Consider the following 26,739-nt stretch of genomic DNA (forward strand, 5'->3'; position numbering starts at 1 on the left):
CTCGCCAACCCAAATGTCCAGAGGGCCAGAACTACGCCCCTTTCAAGTTTATATTCCCCCAGCAACCAGCACAGGGAAGGCCCTCCATAAATACTTGTTGAATTAAAGGTCTGCCCTGAGCCAGGCACTGTGCTCCATGCTTCTGGTGAAATACCTTCTTGAATCCTCATGTGGGAACACTAAGGGAAAGCAGACACCTGACCAGCCCAGGGGCTGGGGATCTTCCAAGCAGGTTTCCTCGAGAAGACACCCAAGCTGGGACTGAAAGGCAGAAATGAAGCTGGCAACACAGGGAAGAGGAGAGGAGGAGGAGGGAGGACAAACACAGCAGACAAGAGGCAGCAGGCTGGATCGAGATACCTCTGAAGCCCGGTCCAGTTGGTCCCACCGGGGCTGACGCGCAGGGATCCGGGGAGAGGTCGGCTGCAAAGGAGCAGACCTGGGCTGGAGGCACCTCTGCCCCGGCTGCTGCCTGACTTGCCCATTAGGAGTCCTGGGCTTGCCTTGTTCATCTCAGAGGGGGCTGTGGAGCAGATTCCACGCCTGGGGCCTGGCGCTGCAAGATACTGCTTCTCCTGGCAGGCCTCCCCAGCTCCTCCGATGCCCTCAGGACAAGTAGGAGCTCTGCTGATCCCACGCAGATGACAGCAGCTCAGAAGAAAAAAGGACTGTGGGAGCGTCAGAAGAACAGTGGCAGGCAAACAGATGGAAGGATAACAAGTTTCATCATGTCGGTGTAAAAAACCCCATGAACCTAGATGAGTGCCCTGGGACCCCAGTATCACTGTGGCCAACATGAATTACAGAATAGGAGACGCCTTTAATTGATAATGAACTCAGCACCAATGGGCACGCAATTTCTTTGTGGTGCGATTTCCCAGCAGAAGAGAACACTTCATAAGCTACCCCGTGGATACGAGTCTCTCCCATTTACGTCTGCTTTACCTGCTCATCTCACCTACTGTCATTTTCATCCTGTCCTCACATCCATAAACCTTCTTGTATACGAAGATGCCAGCGAGGTCTCAATGTCAAATAATGGCCGAGAACATGACCTCTAAAGCGGTTCCCTGGGCCCCCTCACTCGTAAAGGCAACCAGCAAACTTCTTAGAAGCACAGAGTAAAGCCATCAGGTGCTGTTTCACGCAGGCCCTCCCCGTCTCACCCGCACCCTCCCCAACGTGCAGAGGATGGGTCCATGTGCCTCATTAGCAGACATCCCTGCAGCTGTGACTAGAATTCGAGCCAACTGGCCCACGCTGCTTTTTCCAGCCTTGGACTTCATCAAGGAAGAGCAACCATCAACCAGGCAATGGACCTCAGGCAGAGACAGGTCAAGGGACTGGCCTGGGGTTCCACAGCCTGTAAGCCAGGCCTGCTGACCTGCCAGGCCGGGCGTTTATGCATCTCCCATCCAGCCATCCAGCATTTATGGAGCACCTGCTGGGACGTCCTCAGAGAATAAAAGGCTACGGTCTCTGTCCTTCTGCAGGAGCTTACAGTCCAGTTGGGGAGGGTGTTAAGAGTGCTCGAGAAGAGCCTCAGGTGAAATACGGCCTACCAGCAAGTCTCTGCCCAGCAGCCAATGCTATGAACGTGTCTGGAGAGAGATGTTTCATCCAATGATGATTTGCTTCTTTTAATTTTTATTTATTCTATTGACGGCCCCACGGAAGAGAGGAAAGGAGAGAAACAAAGAGTCCAGGGTCAGGGTCAGATCATGACTTAATTAGCACAGGCCGCTAGGCAGAGGGCTCCTTCCTGTCTGGCCTCGGGCCTCAGGCCCCCTTAGTTACTTCCAGATGCCCAGCGATGCACACAGTCAGCGGGTCATGTTACAGCCAGGTGTGTGCAGCCAGCTCATTCCCTGGGAGTCACTCTGACTTACATGAAGACAGGCCAGTGCCTCTCCTCCAGGGTACTAAGCCGGTGCCCACGGCCTCCAGCTCTTCACTCCATATGGGGGCTCTGGCCCAGGGCAGAGGACAAGAACCCACCTGCTTCCTGGCCTTCTCCCAGCAGCTCTAGCCTGAATAACCCGCTGTATGCAGGCCTTTACAGGAAGATTTTGACGGAGCACTGTGGGCCCACGCCTGGATCAGGGCACCACCCCTCCTTCCCTTCAGTGGGTGGCTCCTCTCCCATGCCAATCCTGTGCTGTGGTGGGCGTGGTCATGCCCCTCCTCCAGGACCCTCCCCTTGCTATCCTGATGGCCCCAGGGATGGGACCTGGCAACTAGCACACTGTGCCAATAAAGGCCCTTTCCAGGAGAGAGAACTTCCCCATGTGGAAGAGTCAGTTTTACAGGGAGTCAGGTGACCTCGGAACCCGCACCTCCTGCCATCCCTGCCTTAGTTGTTTAGTTATCCTGCTGTTGTTTAGTTGTCAGCTCTTCCTCTGATTACACAGACACCCTGGCAGGTTGCAGACAGGTGTCAGGGATCCACAGGTGTCCCAGGGCAGGTGGGCAAGTGTTGGCTGACCTCTGTCTCCACGGCTGTGCGCTCAGCTGCCCCAGAGGTCTCACCACTGACTGCGCCGGCAAAGAATCTTGTGGGGCCGACGTGTGGCCCCAGCACCTGCTTTTCACCTTCCTAGCTCCACAGCTTGCCTCATGCCTGCTGGGACCTCAGCCCCGGGCTGATCACCTGCCTAGGTGACTAGAGTCACCTCTTCCTTGTGCCACTCAAGTCTGTCCTCAGTCAGCCCTGGGGCCACAACTCCCTTAAATAATTCTGCTTATCCAAGATGGTGGCTTCTCATAAGTTAAACACCCCTAGTCCTGTCTCCTGATGTCTCCGATTTCTTCCTCCCAATAGTCCAAAAGGCTCTTGAATTCTCTCCTTCACTGGCCTGCCAAAGAAGAATGATTTGCTCTGACAGGTAATTCCCACAATTCCCTTTGTGTTCCTCAATCCACTAAGGCGTCTTTAATGCCCTTTCTGTCTCCAGCCTGCACTGAATATAAAAATGTGTGTAATTCCCAAATAAAAACCAGAACTACACCACCAGAGCCCACAACAGGGTGGGGCCTCATGCGGCCGAGGACTCAGTTCCTGTCCTAGGCTGTCTGCAAGCTCTTATCTCCTCCCTGCCTGACCTCCTTCTGACAACTGAGACCCAAGTCCACAGGACGGCCAGACTGCAGGGGCAGGAGACCCACTGCGACCTGAGCCTGAGCGCAGCTGCGGACTCCTGGAGGAGCCAGGAAACCTCACACTCCTATGGGACCACTGGTAACTGGCCTTGACCTAACCGGGTCCCCTGGGGTAGATGCTGCGAGCACCAAGGACAAATCATGACAGAGACTAGAAATTAGAGAGATGTTCAAGACAGGTCCCCTAACAGAGCTACGAAAAGAACCTCAGACATCCTTACCCAACTCAGGGCCTGGATCCCCTCTACCTTACCTTTGAGAATCTGATAAGAGCTACCGATGATCTTCCCCCTTGAAAAAGGACTGCATACACTTACTTTTAAATTTGATTTCTGGGGGTTCACAGCACCCCTGAAGCCATGTGAGACAATGCAGATATCCATGTACTCAGGCTAAGAACTCAGTGTACCTGGAAGTAGGTTTCCAATGTCAACGCCCTCGAGAAGAGATTTTTCTCTTTTTACAAAATGAAAAGGGATCTTTACAATTCATATAAACCCGTGTTCATCCTAAAATAGCCATCGATACTAAGGTATAAAAAGAAGTGAGTCACGTATATTCTTCCCACCCAGAGAACCCACAGTGAATGGTGCAGTGTGCGTGTGGCTGCATGTCCTGCCAGAGGTGAAACTGTGCTCCTGTCCCTGCTCCGGTGGGAATGGTGACAGGGTCACTATGGCCCAAGGACACTGTTCCCCCTTCCCCAAGAGCAGAAAGTTTTCTGTGTCTCAAAGGTCTGCACCCCACTGAGGCCACCAAACCACCTGCTCAGAAAGGTGGGTCAAGGCTGGTCATTTGCTTCTGTGAAAAGGGTCAAAGGGAAGAGCCGTCAGGTGGGTGGGAGAGCCTTGGGGAGGCCACCTCAGTGAGAGACCACGCACTGCGGGGGGCAAGGGGGCCTCAGGTATCTGGACGCTGTGGAGACTGGCCATCTCACTCTCTGCTAGATACCTGAGACCGGGGAGAAGCAGAGCGGGGTTCCAGGTTCCCCAAGAGGCAAAACCCCTGGCCAGTGGGGTCCAGCCCCTCAGATGATACAGAAAAAAGAGGGAGGGAGACAGGGAGGGCAAGAGGTGATGCCGGAGCCCAAAACAGTTAATTCAGAGAGGGCCCTGCATTGTGGCGAACTCCCTGTCCCTCCCACTCTGGGCGGCCTGGCTCTGCCGGGCCCCAGTGAGGCGTCGTGTGCCGGGGCCACGCTGGCAGGAAGGATGGTGAGACTGTTCCAGAGCTCTCTCTGTGTGCATTCCTGACGTCACCTTCTTATTTGGGGTTCAGATTCTGTCCCCCAAGACCTCACTGCTGATCAGTCTCAAAAACCTCCCCTTCCAACCCCTTCCCCCTGGTGGGATGCTACCAAGACCACAAGGCTCTGCCTCTGATGACCACTTACCTCACTTCAAGTTCCTTTTTGTTTAATGTCATCAGCTTGGAGCCCTGTTGCCAAGACAACAGGAGTGGGGCCCAAGCTGATCAGTGCAAACTCTACCTGGGCAGACTCCCACTGCATCCCTGGCTCAGCTCCACTCAGTGGGTACTCCAGTGTCAACATCCTGCAGCTTCCTTTCCTACTTTGTCTCTCTCCTCATACAGTCTTGGCGATTGGCACATGTTCTCCTGAATTCACTGACTCATTTTACTAACACTTCCTAGTTTTACTAACTAGCCTGGATAGTTTCCTCTCCTCTAAAATGGGAGATTCCCCTTCTTATCAATATTGCTGACTACACACACACACACACACACAAAAATACCACATGTCCTTTTAGTAGATATATTATGGACAACCTTCCAAGTCAATATAGACAGGTCTATGTAAACATGGTATAATGGATGCAGCAGTATTTCCTGTTGGACACTTTGGTTGTCGACCCCTTTTTCCTATTATAAGCAGTGATGCAATAAACATCTTTGAGCATACATCTCTGTCCTCTGTCTATTCTTAGGAGAAATTCTCTAAGATGAGAAACAAGGAAGGAGGGAAGGAAAGAAGGAAGAAAGGAAGGGAGGGAGAGAGGGGGAAGCAGTGGGGGAGAAAGAAAAAGAGAGAGAGAGAGACAGAGACAGAAACAATGTTCCCACCCCGGAAGAAAACTAGAAAGAACCCACGGACATAAATGTGTCCCATTTTTAGTTCGTGGAAGGGCCTGCGTGGTACATGATACTCTCACCTCCTGCAATAATAACCATGACATAAGCTTAAGATGTTACGATAAAAGCTGATTTGTCAGACTTAATTTTGTCATTTACCTACAGAATTTTTCCTACCCAAAGATATTTAACTCTATGTGGTAGCTGGCCATGAAACATTCAAAGAAAAAGCAACATTAAAACTCTCAGAAATCAAAGAAAATAAATCTCCAAGAAAAGGATCAAGATTAATTAAAAAAATACTAAATAAAGAATTTATTGAGATCTTATGAACCCTTAGGTTAAAAATGCAAGCCCTCATTTTAAATTTCTCGTTTTTTGGACTTCGACTCACCAAAATAAAAACCCAGCAGGAACCTTACTGTGTTTTTTAAATACACAGTACATTAGAGCCTTGGCACCCTAAGGGCTGCATCCCCAAACCTTTGCCACCAAAACAAATCAAGATCTTCATGGATCCCCAAATTTACACACATCACCCGGACACATGCTTTCCTCCATAAAATGTACACAGGACAGAGAAGAGAGAATGACAAGGCCCCACAGCTCTGCAGGGTGGGACACAGCCCAAGGTGCCCACTCACAGCTGTGATTATGTGCATTTGTGCCTCAGCAAAATCCCCGCCACCACACGCCACGGACCTTCGGGGGGGCCCACGAAGAGCTGGAGCCGCAAATGCCAGCAGCCGAGCTCGAAGGGCAGCAGGCGGAGGCCCCAGCTCTGCGCCCTGCTCCGCTCCCACCCGGCTGCCTGGGCTTGCCCTGCTTCTCCGCTTGCTCAGACTGCTCTCCCCGGGCCTCCTCACCCACCGCCAACGGCTCCACACGGGCGACCTCCCAGAATGTGCGCTGGGTACCGCCTTCGGCCTTCGGCACACTTAAGCCAGGTGGAGGGGCCGTCTGTGTGAGCGGCTGCGTGGATGCGCGAATGAAGGCAGCGCCCGCTGCACCACCTGAGCCCTACACGGCGTGGCAGAGCCTTCCCTTCTCTTTCTTCACCCTGGGCCCGCTGCACCGCCCGACCGTTTAGCTCCAAGTCCACAGAATCACCTGATGCTCTCAGCTTTGCTCCTTCCTTTCGGGGCCAACACCTTCATCGGAGCCACTCCCCGCCTTTAACTGGAGGAGGAAAGTGGCCCCGAGTTGGATCTCAGTATCAGCCTCCCACCGGCCTCTGAACGGGCAGCACCCAAATTCTGTGTACATTAGAAGCCCCAGGGAGTTCTCCTCCCACAGTTCTGATTCTCTGGGGAGGGGCACAGATGTGCTCTCTTTCTGGTGTTGGAACACGCGTTTTAACAGACGCCCGGGGCTACTGTAATCAAGGGGCTCAGGAGACAGCCCTTCTGCAAACACTGTACCAGACTGTGGTCTTTCCCAGACAGATCTAATGATACGCTGTCTCCCCTGCTTCAGTGGCTCCCCATACTTTCAGGATATAACACGGTGATGGAGGCGGCCTAGGCCTTTGTCCACCTTCACAGCTACCCACCGGTGACTAACCTGGTCCTGCTCTCTCCTGCCCTGCCTTTGCACACCCACCTCCATCTGCCAGGAATGCCCTTCCCAGCTTCCTTTTTGGACGACTCCAACTCATCCCTCAAGGCTGAAGCTCGGATGTCACCTCCTCCGGGAATGAGTCTTCCCTGCCCTCCTACGCTGGATCGGCTTCTTGTCCCTCCTCCGCCCGTGTCACCCTGTCACGAGTCATCTCTCCTTCATGTTATTTAACAAACGTGCATAGAGGGATTATTACGTGCCAGGAACTGTTCTAGGTGTGTTATAAATATCCTTTACCAACCCAATGAAATAGGAACTCTCATTATCCCCATTTTACAGATGAGGAAACCGAGGCACGGAGAGGGTAGGGAACGTGCCTGACCTCACATAGCTGGTAGGTGGCAGGACAGGGACTCGACCCAGGCAGTCTGGCTCTGGAGTCCACGTTCTTTCCCACTTCCTCGTGGGGCTGCCTCTTTCCTGTCCTAGCATATTGTACACTGTGTTCCAAGTATCTGCTCAGGATTCTCCTCCACCAGACAGAGAGCTCCTGTGGCTCCTAGGAGATGAAACGCCCAGCCCTGGCCCAGCACACAGTGGAATGTTTGCTGAAGGACAAAGCTATGCAAACTCATGGCACTGGATCAACAAGGAAAGATAAAATTCCCAAAACCTCAGAGTCTGAAGAGGTTTTCAATGGGATCAGGTCCAGTGACCTGCCTACTGTCCTATTCTTCATAGAGCGATGCTCCAGGGTATGCACACAGCCCGCTCCACCTCCGCGGGACGATGACATTCAGGAAGCTTCGCTTGATGCTTAACTAAAATGTGTCTCCCTGGCCACCAGGCCACACAGGGCTGGTCTCACTCCTCTTGCAGATACTAGATAGAGACAGGGCTCGTCAGAGACTGAAGACAGCCTTCACTCTGGCTTTCACTTTGGCAGGTTAACCCTCCCCTCTTCTACCTGGGGATCTGCGTTTCCAGTCCACCTTGGACATCTCCCTTAGAAACGTGCTCTGGTCAACCAGGGCCCTGCCCAAGATACACGTGCCCAGTGTAGACTGACTCCTATCACGGCCAATGATCTCTGATCAAAAAGAAAGAAATGCATGATACTGTTTCAAAAGCTCTCTCCACAAGTGGCTGAAGCAGCCTTTGGGACACCAAGAGCCCTGGATTCTGGTGATGATATATCATGACAGGACTCTACTGTTTACACTGACTGTGCTTCCCCGAGCCAAGGGTTTTCCCACAAAATCTCCGTTCTCACGCCAAGGTTTCAAAGTAGCAACGATGAACTCCATTTTACAGAAGAAGGAACAGAGGCTCCAGGAGGCCACACCTGCCGAGGGCACACAGCTGCTAAGTGGCAGAGCAGCATTCAAACCCAAGGCTGTGGTTCCAGGGTCTGCGAGCTGAGCTCCTGCCACGCTGCCATTTGGGGAATGGTGGTTGGAACGTGGTGAAATGAGCACAGGATAAGCATGAAGGAAAGGGTGTGTCGCGGCAGGAAAATGGACGATTACAGACGAGCAGAAAAAGCAGCAAAATAACGAATCATCCACAGGTTTTCATAACCCAGTGGTCTTTTCCTGTCGCACTGAAGGAGTCCCTCAATTTGAGAAGATATTTTTCCACTTGCACACATTTTAACTAGAATAACTAATGATGTATATACCTTACTTGTTCCCTTCTTCGATTTGAATATCAGGAATTTCAGAATCCCTCTATTTCCAAAGTCAAAAACATCAAGGACTTGAAAACACAAAATGAATGATTTTCATTAGTGTCTACTACCATACAAGGAGTCATCACTACCATTTAAAATAAATGTAGTTTGAGAAACTATGAACTGTATTTTAATCTTTTTTGTATCCTTTCCCTACCACCTCTACCCCGACAGTGTAGAAAAATATCTAACACACATAAGCACTTAATAAATATATGTGGGTTCACATACACACTTTCTGTACTGAGAGGAAGAAATGCTTTTTTTTAAACAACCTGATTTTTTTCATTGTAACCTGGGTCATAACTTTCTCATATTCAAAACATCAGAAAAAGAAAACTATCAACAAGACAAAATAAAATATACAATCATTTCAGAAAACAAATAAAACAATATTGTTCATTTAAAACATGAGAAAACCAAGTTCTATTTGATTGTCTCAAATATATCACCTAAGACAATTATATGAGCTAATCCGGTATTCAAAAATAAGTCAAAAGAAACGGTTAAAAAAAAAGTCCATATATTTCAGGGTAAGGATGAAAATATAAGCGTTACTTAAGCAGACACCTTTGTATTACGAATTAGTCTAGTTTCTTACACCATAATAATTAGCAACCAATAAAGCAACTAAACAATAAAGCAATGTAACTCAATTTTCACACGGAAATAAATTCCAAAGTTACAGTTTACCTAGAAGCAGAAGAGCAGAAAGAATGTTCATATCTTAACGTCTTCCCGAACTCCAATGTATTCAAGAATAAAGACCTCAGACCCAGGCAGGCCAATTTACCCTGCAAAATTTTCCCGAAAAACAGTACGGCTGAAAAGCGGCTCTCCTAAAACAGAAGGTACTTTCAGAAGAGTTATATAAGCGAAACACACAGGCCAATTGAGTGATGCGGAAACCACCTCATGCAAGAGAAAGCCAGCAAACACAAGTAACCCACGTTCACGTCTCAGAACCTGTCAGGGTCTCAGAATAACAATCAAGGTTGATGGTAACATCCTACCTCTCCAGTGACAGGATGGAAAGTTTTTAATGAAAAGTTATAAACAACTAAATGAATGACAGTCCTAACTTTCTGGAAAAGATTCTTTTTTTTTTAAAAAAAACAGTTTATTAACCATCTGGAGAACCTTTAAACTTTACACAAGTATCTTCTCTTGACCTCTTTCCCTATTCTGGAAGGACAAAGTGAGTATTTTTAATTCTCTTTACTGTTAGAAGTGCCTATCATATGCACTAGATGTGTGCATGGAATATGTCACAGATTGGAGGTGAAACGGAGAAACTTGCTCAAAGCCTCTTGCCTTCAAACCACTTATTCCAAATGCCAAGTCCTTCCCACGTACCCCAGCACACTCAGAACATCCTGCTCTCGCAGCCACCTGCCCTTCCTTCCATCAGGCAGACAGTGACGGCAACGCCACCTCCTCACAGAGATGCCCCAGGCGGTGATGGAGGCCAAGCCCTTGTTTCCCACCCATCGGGGTGAGGGGGGAAGTGGAGGGCAGGTAGGTGGCAGCAAAAACACAATTGCCGGCATTGCCCAGATATTTTCTCGGCTTCAAGTACACAGCACCAGAAGGACAGGGAATTAGGGTCAGCCTGCTTTCCAGAGCAGGTGTAGGTTCATTCATTCACGTAAACATTCCTGAGACACCTCCTGTGTGGTTGGCAATGCTGGTTCCCGTGATAAAGAGGGAAACAGATGTGGGTCCTGCTCGCAAAGAGCAGACAGTCTTGTAGATGGAAAAGACACAAGAACTGAAAAGTATGATGCCGCAAGGCTAGTGCAGGAGGGGAGCAGGTTCGGGGCACCCCAGAAGTAGAGCCAAGAAGCCCAGACCCAGTTAGGGAGTCACGGAACGTTCCTGAAAAAGAAAGGGCTGAGTGAACCATGTGGAGGAGAAGATGGAAGGGAGGTGAGGAGGACAGTCCAGGCGGAGGGGCCGGCAGGATCTGGGCACAGAGCACAACCTGGATGTGCAGAGAATGCCAAGCCACTCGACAAGCCTATGGCGTAAAGTTCAAGGTGAGAGAGGGGCCCCAGGAAGGCAAGCGGCCTCCCGGGGACCCACCACTGAAGGGTTACAACCAACAAGGTACCAGACCAGATCTGTTATTTGAGGACAAACTCCCTCAGGGATCAGTGGGGCACATAGATTTGGGGCCCAGCCTGAGCACAGGCTCCCAGTGAAGGGCAGAGTGCAGGCGGTGAGGCCCATGGACTGGCTTCCTCAGCTGTGCTTGCCATGTGGGGTTTCCCATGCACGGTCCCTGCTGCCCAGGGGCTGCATTTGGTACTGGGACCTAATCCCCCTACCCTCCCTAGTAACGGACACCCAACCCCCAAAGAACCAACTGGTGGGCCAGGCACCTCTGCTGCGCGACCTGGCACGAGGACACGAGCTGACCACTCACTGTCTTCGCCTTGGGAACCTGAACTAAAGATCCAGGAATAACCAGGAAGTTTAGGAATCCAGGGAGAAGCCAAAAACGCGTCACGAGGCTTAGTGATTGCTCTTGTTCCTCACAGGCACAGAATCACAGCCTCCCACCACTAGGGCCAACGATAAAAAGACTGGGTTGTTTGAAACCTCACTGTTCACTGAAAGAACAAAGGCTTTGGGACCTACGTGCTTCCTCCCCATGGGGCCTTCTATTTCAGAGAGAAGCACTCCCCCAGCCGGGACCCGCCAGCCCAGCCACACTCACAGAACTGAAGGCTGAGGCTCACGAAGGCCAGCAGCGCAGCCAGGGCCAGCAGCAGCACGAAGCGATTGCGGAAAAGCATTATTATTTGTTTTATCTTCTCTTCATGGTTTCACCTCGAATCAGGAACACATCCTGTGAAGAGAGGAGAGGCAAGAAACATGTGTTCCAAGGTGGAAAACCAAGTTTGTCAACCGGAAATAATCTAATTAGCCCCATCCTCCGGCAGGGAAGCGTGAATCCCCTTCGGAGAACATTCCTGCGCCGTTGCTGATGTCTTCGCCCCCAAACTAGCCCAGCTGAGAAGGTGCCCTTCAAATTAACAAGTGGGAACAGTCTGTGAATGCTTCGTTTATCTGACCTCAAGAGAGAAGGAGATTTTACAGCATGGCCTTTCCAAAGAAAAACGGACAGGATGTTTATTGAGCACTTACAGTGCGCCAGACTCAGGAAGTCTTTACAAGGACCAGCAAATGCTCACCCCATTCTGACCCCCGACTTCTAAATCTTCAACCGTTTCTGATGAACACTTCGCTACAATGACCCTGCTTCTTTAACTTCGATCGTTACCCTGAATGTCAATCACTACCTCATGCCCCACTTTAATGCCTTTAGGGACAGCTGGGCTGTGTCGAGGATCTGTTCCTTCGCCAAGTAGGAACATCTGCTAATTAGAGACCTCCCCCGATCCTGGACCACTGGGCCTATTTCAGCTGCATCCATGGGTCTTCCTGCAGCCCCACTCACCATTCTAATTTTCTCTGACCATGTTAGAACTGTGCAAAAGGACTTTAAAAAAACGCTGAACGAGGCTCTAAATGTCCCTCCTGTGAAAAACGTGAATGGTTGCTATGGGTTTCACCCCATCAGTCTTAGATACCAAATTTATTTCCTGATTCTCATTGGGGTTTAAAATAGAACTTGAAAAGCACAGCCTCTTCACAAAAGGTTCTTAACCACAGCAAGATTATAACAGTTATTTCAAACCTGATTTTAGTGGCAGAATCTTTTTCTCCTTCAAATACAATAGAAAAGCAATCAGATAAAAGCTCACCTGCTAATGCGGTGAGGGCTGCACAACTCTATGAATATATTAAAAGCTACTGAATTATACCCTTCAGGTGAGTTGTTTGGTATGTGAATTATACCTCAACACAGCTGTTAAAAAAAAAAAAAAAGAGCACATGTGCAGGGAACGACGCAGGAGCCAGAGCCCTGGGGTCTCTTGCTTCCCAGCTGCCCTCCCCCAACTCACCCACCTCCACACCCAGAGCCCTACAAGGGAGTCTGAGAAACCACTCCTTTAAAAGACCTGTCAGACTTTCTATCACAAGAGAACAGTGGCTAAAAGACTGACGAAAATACACTTGCACCTCACAGTTGAGCCTGTATGTCCAGCGTCCGGCAACTCTGTTAACAAATGGATCCCAATTTACACCTTCAAATGAGCACTGCTTCTGTCCCTTTAGTCACCGCTCCTATCCAGGGGCCAGTACTTCATGTCCCAAGGTGATCTATCCTCCAGGGGACACTCACCTCCCTGCCCTGGTGGGGACTCACCAGCCTCACAAGCTCTCTGGTGTTTCTGGCTAAAACCACACACAACCCTGGTTGATCCCACCCAGGATTTAATATATTTAGGACCCCAAATAAATGTTTTGTTTCCAAAACTCAAACTCCCCATGGCCTCCCCCTGGGGGTGTTTGCAAGGACACCCACAGACCCTGAAAGCAGCTCACCAGAATCTACACTTGGTGAGAGGCCAAGGCCAGGACTTCTGCACTGAACCCCCAAGGTGGCTGAGGTCACAGTGAGAGACAGGATGTGGGTCCATCTGACTGTGGCCCTGTAGCTGTTCCCTCTTGAGGCAACAAAGACGGTGAAGCCTTCATGTGGACAAACCCCAATCCCAGACGTAAAGCATCAAGGCTGGGTGGCTCTGGGCCGCTGATCCAGGCTGGCGAGTTCCTTGCCTGGGGTGTCTGGGAGGCGTCACAGTCTACTCTCTCATATTCTCGACCTTGGGGGTGTCCTTGGCAATGCTCATCTGATGGTTCAACAGCAACCGTCCCCCTCCCCAACCAAAGGAAAACAACCTAAGTCAAATCCAAGTCACAGTCTCTCTACCCCTCACCCTGGACAGGTTCTGCTGCCTGGCCAAGCTCCGCAGGGATGAGCATGGAAGGCACCGACATTCAGCTGCAAACACTGGCCAGTATTTCCAAAATATACCCCACCCGGGTGGAATGTCAGTGTTCCCCCGGAGCAGCCTCCCCTGGGCAGCTTCCAACCTTTGCTCCACTCCTCTGGGAACCAGGAACTTCTAACTTCTCAAAACCATCCATTCCCTTAGGATTCCCGTGACATGCCCTGAGGACAGGCTTGGTAATTTCTAACATGCAAGCAGAAAATCGAAGCTCAAGGGCACGAGGTTATTAAGTGGTGATGACAAGATACGAAATGAGATCTGTGCCTCTAAAGCTCTTTCTTATGCCTTACAGTGTCATCCCCACGTGTCCACATACTGATTCTAGTTGCAACCCGTGTATCTACGCAGAACAAGTTAACTCTTGGCGTGCGCCAGCTTCTTTGCTACCTGAGGACGGCTGGCTGCTTCTGGCTCACCAGCCTGTGGATTTCAGAACCCTCTCACTAACGCAGTCGTTCCCGATTGGATTTATTCTACTTTACAATGACCTTCTTATGAGGGGATCCTTTTAATTTGGGGAAGGTGAGTGGGGTGTGTGGATGGAGATGAGATCACAGAATGTGGAGAAGGTTCAGAGCAATGTCTCCTTTTGGGTGTCCCTGTTCCCCCCAAAATAAATATCCTGGGGCTTTCCTTCATGCCTTCCTGTCCCTTCTGTTATGCTACCACCTTCTTTTGAGGCTAATACCGCCTTTGGAAGGGCTCCATTGCCTTTACACGAACATCTTCAAGTGCTCCTGCCCGGCAGGTGGCCTTTGGGGCCTTTCAGAGTTCTGTGAGGAGGGTTCTGCTTTTCTTGCTGCCTGAAGATGCTTCTCTGTGGGACCACATCGGCAGCACGTGCAGAGAAAGGGCACACGGCACTCTGGAGGCAGACAGAGCCGGGTCAGAACCTCGAGCTCGGCGACCATGGGCCAAGTTACTTAATCTCTCTGAGACTCAGTTTCCTCATCTGTAAACTGGGACTAATTTACCTGGGGATGTTGTGAGGCTAAGTACAATCCTCAGCGTATGGTAGACGCTCAAAAGAAAATGATTGTCAGGAACTTCCCTGGTGGTCCAGTGGTAGAGAATCCTCCTTGCAATGCAGGGGTTGCGGGTTCGATCCCTGGTTGGGGAACTAGGATCCCACATGCCGCAGGGCAACTAAGCCTGTGCGCCGCAACTACTGAGCTCGCGCACCTCAACGAAAGAGCCCGCGTGCCACCAACTACAGAGCCCACGCGCTCTGGAGCCCGTGGCCATGACTAGAGAGAGAAAAACACGCACGACACAGCTAGAGAGAAACCTGAGCAGACCGCGCACCGTAACGAAAAGATCCCTCCTGCCTCAACAAAGATCCCATGTGCCACAACTAAGACCCAACGCAGCCAAAAAACATAAGGAAAATAAATAAATAAATAAAATAAATATTAAAAGAAAATGTGGGCTTCCTTGGTGGCACAGTGGTTAAGAATCTGCCTGCCAATGCAGGGGACATGGGTTGGAGCCCTGGTCTGGGAAGATCCCACATGCCACGGAGCAACTAAGCCCATGCACCACAACTACTGAGCCTGCAAGCCACAACTACTGAAGCCCGCGCGCCTAGAGCCTGTGCTCTACAACAAGAGAAGCCACCGCAATGAGAAGCCTGCGCACCGCAAGGAAGAGTAGCCCCCGCTCGCCACAACTAGAGAAAGCCCGCACACAGCAACAAAGCAGCCAAAAATAAATAAATAAAATAAATAAATTTTTAAAAAAATGAAAATGGCTTCATTACCTACTCATTTTCTGTCAGTTCACTCTGCTGCTTCCTCCCTCCTCCTGGGAAAGAGGAAGAGTTTCTCAACCTGTTTGCTGGTTCCTCCAGCTATGTGAGTACTAAAATGGTCACCTGTTCTCATCCCCACCCGTCCCTCTGTCACTCTGGCTCAGATGCCATCTTCAGCCTCTCACTGTGGGCCTGGGATGCAGCCTTGCTGCCCGGGGGAAACCACCCACCACTGATTTCTGAGCCTGGTGGTGTCTCTTGCTTTAGCAGCTGGGGAACCAGACTTGCCTCTTGGTTGCCCTGCATTTGGGTGTGGGTGGTGAGAACTTTCTTCTGGTGCTGGGCTGGGTCTGACCTTTAAGCACTTCCTGCCTCCAGGCTCTCGAGAGATTTTCCACCACACTTACTGACAGATGAGGCCACTAGAACTGCCTCTTTACAGGAGGGTGAGTCACAGCCTGGTTCAGAGTCGTCTTCAGGTGGGCATCAGGTGGAAACAACTGTTTTTGCTAAGTTAAATCTCAGGCTCATAGACAGGTTTGATTTGTTGCGGTGACGGCCCCCAGTCTGTTCATGCCTTTCTGTGTCCACGGCCTTGTGTAGATGCCTCCCAAACCGACTCTAAGCTTGGACAAGGTATATATGCTTCGGCCAATGGGACGACAGCAAATGAGCTGCAAACAGCGGCATGAAAAGTACTTATGCATTAGGGCTTGTCCTCCTTGGCTGCTTTTAGAACACCAAGACCACCGTGTGAAGACGCCCAGGCGAGCTGTTGGACGATGAGAGACCACATGGGGCCAAGGCAAGCAGTCCTGGCTGAGGCTCTCTTCAGACCACCAGCCTGCCAATCACCACACACGTGAGCAAGGCCGTCCGAGACCATCCAGCCCAGCCTTACCACCTGTAGATGCAGATCGGGAGAGTCAGCCCAGACTAAAAGAACTGCACAGCCAACCCCCAGATCACAGCAAATATGTAAAGGTTTTAAGCCACTAAGTTTGGGGAGCTTGAGATCTGTAAAGCAAAAGCTAACTGATCCAATAAAGAGAAAATACCTTGGGTTTCTACCAGGAAATTCTAAGCCAGGGTCCAGATCCCTATATCCTCATCTTATACAAAAGCTTCATCTCATCTACATTCTTCAATATGCTGAGGGCTTTTGGGGAAAGGAGCTATATTTAGTTCCAGATTTAAAATACCGAGGATATGTTGGGTTAACCAGATGGCTGGGATCACATGACTGCCGTAGTGCTTTTAGTTTTTGGGCTACTGACGTCTCCACGTTATCTGTGGCTTTTCATTTGATGACACAGGCCTCCATCAAAGGACACGCACCGTTTCCCCTTGATATGTTCTGGGTTTCTGGTGCCCCTACCTTCTGACTCTCCCTTGGCAGACTGCAAATGGCAAATAACGGTCAGAATCTCATTACTGCCACTGTGCTAGGACCAGCCTGGTGGCACAAAGCCTAGGGGCCGGGGGGAGGGGGAAGGGGGCAGCACATTAACACCGAACCTGGGATAAACCCATACATGCCTTCTCCTGGAGCTAATTTTCCTAGAATACTTGGAAAGGAAGGTCACGCTCTGTTCTTTTTTTTTTTTAAACGGCTAAAGAATAACGATATAATTACATGGCTTCGAAGTTTGCATTTGCAGCTGGAGCCAGGACCCCAATGTGAGAACCCGGTGCATGGCTCCGCCCTGGGGTGTTTCTTCACTTCTTCAGTGGAAGAGATCTGGGGAGCCCTGATATAGTGGAAAACATGAGGCTTCAGAGACCAGCATATCTGTGTCAATTCCCTGCTCTGCCGCTATTTTCTTCTGTGTCCTCCTGACGACTTCACTTTGCCGAGTTTCAGGATCCTGATCTTTAAATAAGATTAGGGATAAGAGCGTAAAAGAGCAGGAGTAGGACTGCCCTGGTGGCGCAGTGGTTGAGAATCCATCTGCCAACGCAGGAGACATGGGTTTGAGCCCTGGTCTGGGAAGATCCCACATGACGCAGAGCAACTAAGCCCATGCACCACAACTACCGAGCCTGCGCTCTAGAGCCCGCGAGCCACAACTACTGAGCCCGTGAGCCACAACTACTGAGCCCGTGAGCCACAACTACTGAAGCCCGTGCGCCTAGAGCCCGTGCTCCACAATAAGAGAAGCCACCGCCATGAGAAGCCCGCGCACCGCAACGAAGAGTAGCTCCCACTCGCCACAACTAGAGAAAGCCCAGGTGCAGCAACGAAGACCCAATGCAGCCAAAAATAAATAAATAAATAAATTTATTAAAAAAATAAAATAAAATAAAGAGCAGGAGTAAATATACTACGCAGAGCACCTGGCACACAGCAGGGATGTGCTGTGTGTGACCCCCAGCTCTGGAGGAGTCACACAGACCTCTGCCCACCAACCAAACACAAAGAGTCAACCTTTCCCGGAGCTGCTGTTCTGCCCCAGGCTGCGGCTCCCCTTCCAAACCCTGGCCACGGGCCACTGCCTTATTCACGAGCCCAGCCCCATCCGTCAGGGCGGGCGGCCACGTTTGCAGCCCGTTCCTGGCCCGCCCCACCATGCCGGCCTTCCTTGGGGCTGACTCAGCTGTGGTGTCCCGCCCTGCCACAGGTTTTCCAGCCTGGAACATCTGTCTCAGCTTCTGTTGGGTCCCATCCTCAGAAGACAGGATTACCAGCCAACGGGCTCTCTCCATCTCTCTGGCCCAAGCTCCAGCCCCATTCTCCAGAGACCCTTTCTCCTTTCCCATCCCTAGCGAGGAGGCTCTCAGCCACTCAAGACATCAAGCATTCCTTGGGTCTCCTTCCGGTCATATTCCTGCATTTTCCCTCCACAGGAGTTCGGAGCACGCACACCCCTGGGATCTACTGCAGCTCCCCCAGATAACCCATTGAACTTGTCCAAGTCATGCCAAGAGACAGCCAGGACCGGGCCCACAGCAGAAACCCCACAGCCTGCTCACAGCCCAGAAAGCAAAGTCCACAGGAAGAGTCACTGCCACATCGGCAGGGTGAGATGCTGCGGGATGGCGACCTACTTCAGTACAGCTCCCACCTCTCCTAACCGTCAAACATCTCTCAGGTCCCATCACCTTCCATGCAAGATGCTCTTGACTCAATATGACATCATGAGCAAATCCAATCCCTGTAAATACTTCCGTGGAAACCACTGTTTCATGTTGCAGGCTGAACACATTAACAGTTACCAATCATCAAATGTCTACTGGGCCCAGCCTTAGTTCCCACTGCTAAACCCACATGGTGAAAATATCTGATATCCAGAAATAGAATTATTACTCTGAATCCCTGATGAAGCAGTAAGAAAGAAAACAAATAAGCAAACAGAAAACTCAGTTAACTTAATTCAACTTTACAACAGATTTGAATAGTGAAAGAAGATATTTTAGAATGTAATTCTGAAAAAAAAAACACCAGTAAATAGGCAGTTCCCATTATTGTATTATGGGAAATACCATTTCTGAATTAAGAGGAAAAAGGAATATATCAAAGGCATTTTTACAAGCTACCATTCTACCACCAGAGACTGCCAAAGCCCAAGCCCTGGCCTGATTTTCACCTTGTAAAAGCTGGAAATGCCACGTCTGGTGACTCCGGTCTCAGAGTCCCCTTCAAAGTGTACAGAATTCGGGGTTTGAAACATGACCATGACCATTTGAAGGAAAAATATGCATTCAATTATCTCATATGTGTAGTTAAAATACCATTACCAGGAATAGAAAGACGGTATGAAAGAAAATGCTTTGGATGTATTCTATACTTTGGTATATTTTTTTTCGGTCTTAATCATTTTGGCCTAAGTAAATCCAGCATTATAATGAACAAAAAAGCCCTCGAGTCTGTAATTGTGAACTAAATATGAACCAAGCAAAGGTAAAAGCTACATCTTCGTAATCCTCCCTCTCCAAGGTCCCCTCAAAGTGGAGTCTAATTGCAAAATCAAAGACGCTTGGCTAAGAATAAACCAACCTTAAAGTCTGATGAGTGAGAGCCTGATAGATTCCAGACCTCCTGGACAGCACCAAGGGGGCTGTGAGCTCCCAGCAGCCATTCACATTCCAGTTATTCAAATTCCAGCTAACCTGCAGGCTGGGTTCTGAAGGCCGAAACCGCTTCACTCATCCAGTCAATCCGTTGATTCAAAACAACATATTTCCCCAAAGCCAATACGTGTTGAGCACCATCGAAAGTGCTGAGGACACAGGATACAGGACACAGTTTCTGCCATCTTGAAGCTCACAGCTGAAATGTACTTATGAGAGAAAGGATATGAGATCTAGGAATTGCTTTAAAATATTCTGGAAGGGGGAGCGGCGGGGGAAAGTCAAGGAGGAATTACTGAAACAAGATTGGCAAACTGCTGACAATTGCTGAAGCTGGGTGATGAATCCTAAGGGCACATCATATGATCCTCCGTGCTTTTGTGTATGTTTGAGGTTAAAAAAAAATTTAAGTGTTAAGAAAAAAAAAAGGAAGCTCACAGTCTGGTCAGTGGAGCAATGAGTAAATAGAACATCTGGCCTGTGAAACCAGTACCATGATGGGGGAGCAGAGCGGGCGAGGGGAGGGGACCCACCTAGGCCCAGAGCGGGTGGTACTGTTTCCTGTGGAGAAAGCTGGGCCCGAGCTGAGCTCAATCTTCAAGAGCAGATTGGAGCTGACAGGTTCACAACTGCATTTTAGGAAAACATGTGCGTTTTAGGAACGAACCAAAGAAACTGCACTAAGGAAGACTGTCCTGACTCTAGGAGGGTTTGTATCTCTGTGTGTGAGAGGAGCCAGAGCGGGGAGGCGGATTAGTCCGGGCACCACCCCACAGCTGCACCTGCAGTGAGTCTGCCGCACCCGGGGACAGCTGGCTGCCCAGAGGCCCCACCAGGGCTGGGCCAGGGAGCCCTCACCTCACCTGGGTCTGCTCCTCCACGGGGAGCTTGCCTGTGACCCGGCGCCGACAGGCAGGTGGCTACAAGGGCCTCACTCCCCCCACCTAGGCCAACCTATCAATGGACCCCAAGGAATCCCACCACCAAGGGACTGGACTGCTCACCCACTGATGCCCACTCCCTTCCTGGAGTCCCCTCAGGGCCCAAAGCCACTGACCTCCAGGTTGGAGCAAGGGGAGGGGTCTGATCTCAGGAGCCAGGCCACCAGGCAGTGCCAGCTTGAGGGACAGGCCTACTTCGTGGACTGACCCTCATTTTCTAGGGCTGGGATTCTCTATCTCTTCCCAGCACCAGCCTCTGCTGGGAATACAGGACAGGAGCAGGCCGAGGCCTCCCTGCCCCTCTCAGCAGGGGTGACACTTGAAAGGATGCTTGAGAGCCACGCAACGTGCCGCCCCTGGAACATTCTGCGCTGTGCCTCACACCAACCCTCCCGGACGCCTCTCTCACCCACATTACTCTCCTCCTGAAGGACAGCCTGTCTTCTACCTTGGGCTGGGGAGGGGTGGTGTAACCCAAGACAGCGTCATGCCCAGATGTGACACGGAGTGGCAACACCCACCTCCTTGGCTACGGGGTCACCAGTCGGGGGCGGGGAGCAATCAACGCTGCAGATCACGCCCGAAGCTGGCCCTGGATCAGGGCAGCATCAGGCCCAGCGCTCTCTGGCCCTGCTTTCCGGGCTCACTATGACCTGGCCACACCCCACAAATCCCACTGCAGGCCCCAGTCCTCCTTCCCACGACGTGGAGTTAAGTATGTGGGCTCCGCGGTCAGCTGGCCAGGTCTAGAGCCCTGCTCTGACACTTCCTGAGCCACAGCTGCCCCATCTATGAAATGGGAACAATCCATCTCACAGGGTGTGTAAGGCTCACGGGGTTAATCCTTGTAAGGGACACAGCCCAGTTTCGGGCTCCTAATAAGCTCTCAGTAAGTGTCAGCAGTGACTTCTCTTATGGCTTTAATACCCACCACCCACACGTGGGGTCCTCACCCTGCTGCCGCCTTGTCTCCGTGTCCACCCTAGAGATAAATGCCTGCACTGCAGCAAACAGACCAAGTCAGTTTGAAGAGGTTTTAAACACCACCTGGTTCAAGTCCCCTGTTTGACCGGAAGACAGGCCAAGGGCAGGTCACGACCAGCACAAGGCTCCAGGCTGCTCAGGGAGCCTGGCCCTCCTGGCACGCACCCCTGCTTCACAGCCAGAGAGTGGCCGCCAGCACTCTGCCTTGGTCACTTCCTTCCTCTTCACCGTAGAGGGCACGTATGTGGCAGACACTCCTAACTGTCGCCCAGTGTCTATTCTCGCCTTCTTACTGGCAGAATCCTCTAGGTTTTAGCTGGACACGTGGCCACCCAGCTAGAGATAGCTATTTCCCAGACTCCCTTGCAATTAGCTGTCATCATGTGACCAGGTTCTGGTCAATGAGTTGTGACTGGAGCTAATATGTGCAATGCTGGGTCAAAAGGAGGCTGCCTGCACTACCCGACTCTGCCCTTCCTCCTTCCCCCCAACCCCCACCCTGGCATGGTGGTGAGCCAGCTTTCTCGATGCCCATGGAGACAACATCCTTGTAGATGACAGAGAAGAACCCTGGACGACCCCACGGGTCATCCATCTCCTTAACTGCCTACCAGGTCAAACTGTTTTGGGAGAGAAAAATCAATCTCACAGTCTTTTAAAGTCATTGTTATTTCTGTAATAACCTATATGGGAAAAGAGTGTGAAAAAGAATGGGTACATGGATATGTATAACTGAACCAGGCTGCTGTACACCCAAGACAAACACAACATTGTAAATCAACTATACTCCAATATAAAAGAAAAATTAAAAAGAAAAAAAAAGTCATTGTCATTTCTGCTAAAGCAGCCAGAGCAATCCCCTAACTAGAACTCACCACTAGCTGTAAAGAACAGGGGTCCTCCCCATGCGGGCTCCCTCTGGGGGGTGTGATGAACAAGCACACACACTCCTGATTAACTGCATTAGGCTCATCACTGACCAGGCTGAACCTCACTCTTAGACGTGATATACATGAGACATGGCTGGGGTAGCCTTTGTTCTTTTTTTTTTTTTTTGCTGTACGCGGGCCTCTCACTGTTGCGGCCTCTCCCATTGCGGAGCACAGGCTCCGGACGCGCAGGCCCGGCGGCCATGGCTCACGGGCCCAGCCGCTCCGCGGCATGTGGGATCTTCCCGGACCGGGGCACGAACCCGTGTCCCCTGCATCGGCAGGCGGACTCTCAACCACTGCACCACCAGGGAAGCCCCCCTTTGTTCTTTTTGAGTTATATTTTTTGTTTTATCTCAAACAATTCATATATCTGTGAAGATGGCTTGGCTGCAGGTAATAGAAAACCCTGCTAACGCAAAGGGACCCATCGACATTCTCACATGAGTCACAGTGCTAGGAACTGCTGCAGCAGGGTTGCTTAATTCAGCAACTCAAAGGCATCATCAGGAAGTCAGGATCTTTCCATCTCCGGGCTCTCTGCCATCCTCTGTGTTTGTCGTGTCCCTAGGATGGCTCCACCCAAGGATCACAGATGGTGACCACTCTCCAGGCATCACCCTTGGCAACAGGCAGAGGCAGAAGGGATGATCCTGCACATTTCTACTGGACGCCAGGATGCCTTTCCCAGAAACCCTCCAGCGGACTTCCCCAAACGTCTAACAGCCAGAACTGTGTCACATGCCCATGCCCCAGACTGATCACCAGCACCACGAATGGACCGCCGAGACTGGGTGAAACCAATCAGGATTCACCTCCTGGTGGAGGCCCATGCAGGGAGGGAGATGGTGAACAGAATTGGAGTTCTGTTAGGACTGAGGGAGGGAGGGGATGCCTGTAACAACCAACAGCTGGAGAAGACTTGACAACACACACACACACACAATGACTCTAAAAAATTATTCTCAAACCCAGTCATCTGATGACAGTACCAGCCCTTTTCAGATCTAGCAATCAAAGCACATGTCGTTATAATTATATGTTTAACGAGCATCAGTTTGCTTGGGTACAACCAGCAGAGCAGCATCCCTCAGACTACTGACTACATGTTCTACTGACGAGACTTTTTTTCCATATTTCACACATGCTGAAATATGCAGCATGAAATATTTAACTATCGTTTCTTTCCAAAAAGGATTCTGAGGCAGATAAATCTGCAGACTTAGTATTTTTAAATCCCTGAAATAATGAAGGGTTTTTTTTGCCCTGCATTTGTGAGCTACACATGCCCACCACTCTTCCCTTTGAGGTTTTTTCCAGCTCGACAAAGGATAAACTTGTCAGGGCTACTGATCGTTTCTCAGGACCAGAAGAGACTGAAATAAATAATTCAGCAAGCCAGGATTTTCACTTTTATGTACTCTTCAGTGATTTTTTTCTTGACATTTGGCGAGAAGTCTGGGTGCCAGCCAACTTGGCTGCTTTGCTCTTTCTTAAGTTTTAGAAGCGTCACATCTGAAACTGGCATTCTTATTTTAGAATGTCAAGAGCAACGATAAGTACCTCAACAAAAAAGGGAGAACACGCAGTTGGCATGCCTTACGCACCACAAAGCCACTTAAAAAAATACAGCTGATTCTTTTTATTTTGCAAGCAAACTGTGTCAATTAAAAGTTTCTTAAAATGTCAAGGAAAGCACAAAAGGCTTAAATAGGCAGGGCTGTAAAACTGGAACGATAAGTGATGTACAATTGAAGATTTCAGTGAGGAAGTCAAAATTTTAAAGGAAAAAAAAACCCCAAAAAGCTCACACTGTCCTGAGAATCTCAGCTGTCCAAAGTGAACCAGGCACGCCTGAAAGTGCAGGTTGCCAAGGCCACTTATGCTTTCTGAAAGCTGCCTTTTTTCTATGTTAACAGTACTACGTGGAAATAGAATTTTTCTCTGGGTGGATACATGAATGGGGCGCTCATCCACGCAACGGATCAAGGCTTTTCTCCCAGGGAGGCCTTGTTCAGGCTGGGAGCACGCTCACCTACAGAGCTTTGACAAAACCTGTGCTCACTGCTGGCCCATCCCGTGACTCGGTCACGATGAGGCGTGGGGCCCCAGGTCCTCTGTGTGTCCACATCACTGCCAGTGCTGGTGGGCAGGAACTCCATGCCTCTAAAAAAACTTTCAGAAAACTGCTGGGTGAGTCAGTGGGAGGCTGGCAGCAGCAGTGTCAATACAGAATGAGCCCTCCTGCCCAGGGAGGTGGTCAAATGGGCAGTTACCTGCTGGAGGTGCTGTGGAGGGACTGGCATGGGTGACCTGTAGGAGCAGCCATGTGCTGAGATCCAAGGATTCTCTGATTCAGATGTTTTGAGAAACTCTCAAAACTGTTTTTTTTTTGTTTCCTTTTTTTGGTTTCTTTGCATGTATAAAGAGACAGGTAGAGCAAAAACAGAGCTAAGAACACGGTCACATAGAATCACAGACACTTATCTCGGAAGGAATTTGAACTGTTATTTAGTCCCAGCTCCCTTCCCATAAAGTAGGGAATAACACTGTAATAAGCTCCATTTAGATTGATTCAGCTTAAAGTTGTAATGAAACACAAGCCTCAAGGTCAATGATACTCATATATATAATGGTGAAAAGCTAAAAACTTTTCCTCTAAGATCAGAAACAAGATGAGGATGTCCATTCTTGCCACTTTTATTCGACACAGTACTAGAAGTCCTAGCCAGAGCAATTAGGCAAGAAAAAGAATTAAAAGGCATCCAAATCAGAATGGAAGAAGTAAAACTGTCTCTATTTGCAGATGATGTAATATTATATACAAAAAACCCTAAAGACTCCACCCAAAAACTTGGAACTAATAAACAATTTCAGTAAAGTTACAGGCTACAAAATCAATATGCAAAAATCAGTTGCCTTTCTATACACTAAAAATGAACTACCAGAAAAAGAAATTAGGAAAATAATCCCATTTACAATTGCATCAAAAAGAATAAAATACCAGGAATAAATTTAGCTAAGGAGGTGAAAGATCTGTACACTGAAAACTATAAGACATTGATGAAAGAAACGGAAGGGAAAATAAATGGAAAGATATTCCATGTTCATGGATTAGAAGAACTTAAAATGTCCACCCTAACCAAAGCAATCTACACATTCTATCCAAATTCCAATGGCATTTTTCACAGAAATAGAAAAACAACCCTAAAATTTGTAAGGAACCACAAAAGACCCCAATTAGCCAAAGCAATCTTGAGAAAGGACAAAGCTGGAGGCATCACACTTCCTGATTTCAAGCTGTATTATAAAACTGTAGTAATCAAAACAGTATACTACTGGCATAAAAAGATACATAGATCAATAGAACAGAGAGCCCAGAAATAAACCCATGCATATATGATTAATTAATTTACAACAAAGGAGCCAAGAACATACAATGGGTAAAGGATAGCCTCTTCGATAAATGGTATTGGAAAACTGTACAGCCACATGTGAAAGAATGAAACTGAATCCCTGTCTCATACCACACACAAAAATTGACTCAAAATGGATCAGACTTGAACATAAGACCTGAAACCAGGGCCTTCCCAGGTGGCGCAGTGGTTGAGAGTCCGCCTGCCGATGCAGGGGACACGGGTTCGTGCCCCAGTCCGGGAGGATCCCACATGCCGCGAGGCGGCTGGGCCCGTGAGCCATGGCCGCTGAGCCTGCGCTTCCGGAGCCTGTGCTCCGCAGCGGGAGAGGCCACAACAGTGAGAGGCCCGCGTACCACAAAAAAAAAAAAAAAAAAAAAAAAGGTAAATAAAAAAAAGACCTGAAACCATAAAACTCCCAGAAGAAAACAGAGGGTAAACTCCTTTGGCTCCTATGGACACCATAAGCAAAGGTAACAAAAGCAAAAATAAACAAGTGGGACTATATCAAATTAAAAATCTTCTGTACAGCAAAGGAAATCATCAACAAAATGAAAAGGCAACCTATGTGATGAGATAAAATATTTGCAAATCACATATCAAATAAGGGATTAATATCTAAACTATATATAAAGAACTCATACAACTCAGCTGCAGAAAAAAAAAAATCTGATTTAAAAAAGGGAGAGGAACTGAATAGACATTTTTCCAAAGAAGACATACAGGTACCTGAAAAGATGTTCAATACCACCAATAATCAGGGAAGTGCAAATCAAAACCATAATGAGACATCACCTCACACCTATTAGAATGGCTATTATCAAAAAGACAAGAGATGACAAGTGTTGGCAAGGGTGTGGAGAAAAGGGAACCCATATGCACTACTGGTAGGAATGTAAATTGGTGCAGCCACTATAGAAAATAGCATGGAGGATCTGCAAAAAAATTAAAAATAGAACTACTATAACTATATGATCCAGTAATTCCACTTCTGGGTGTATGTTTGAAGGAAACAAAATCACTACCTCAAAGAGATATCTACATCTCATGTTCACTGCGGCATTACTTATAATAACCAAGATATATATCTATATCTACATCTATATACATATATTACATTTTCTTTATCCATTCACCTGTTAATGGACACTTAGGTTCTTTATATATACACACACACA

The 26,739-nt window shown here is 49.2% G+C and overlaps 1 protein-coding gene across 9 annotated transcripts in view; it reads right to left on the bottom strand.

Moving 5' to 3' along the window:
- PXYLP1 (2-phosphoxylose phosphatase 1) overlaps positions 1–26,739 on the bottom strand; it is a 68,657-nt gene that overhangs the window by 20,525 nt on the left and 21,393 nt on the right. For 4 of the 9 annotated variants that reach the window (XM_060298545.1, XM_030873348.2, XM_060298543.1 and 1 more), the window contains one exon: positions 11,265–11,396. The exons of 1 other annotated variant lie outside the window; for it this stretch is intronic. In XM_060298545.1, coding sequence (XP_060154528.1) covers positions 11,265–11,343 — 79 coding nt within the window. In that variant the 5' untranslated portion in view covers positions 11,344–11,396. Of the gene's footprint in view, positions 1–360; positions 669–9,235; positions 9,357–11,264; positions 11,397–15,229; positions 15,296–19,217; positions 19,501–26,739 lie in introns of those variants that run through there. 4 more of the 9 variants (XM_060298544.1, XM_030873349.2, XM_060298548.1 and 1 more) reach the window with 4 other exon arrangements.

The sequence above is a fragment of the Globicephala melas genome, chromosome 4, assembly GCF_963455315.2.
Source record: "Globicephala melas chromosome 4, mGloMel1.2, whole genome shotgun sequence".
NCBI classification, from domain to species: Eukaryota; Metazoa; Chordata; class Mammalia; order Artiodactyla; family Delphinidae; genus Globicephala; species Globicephala melas.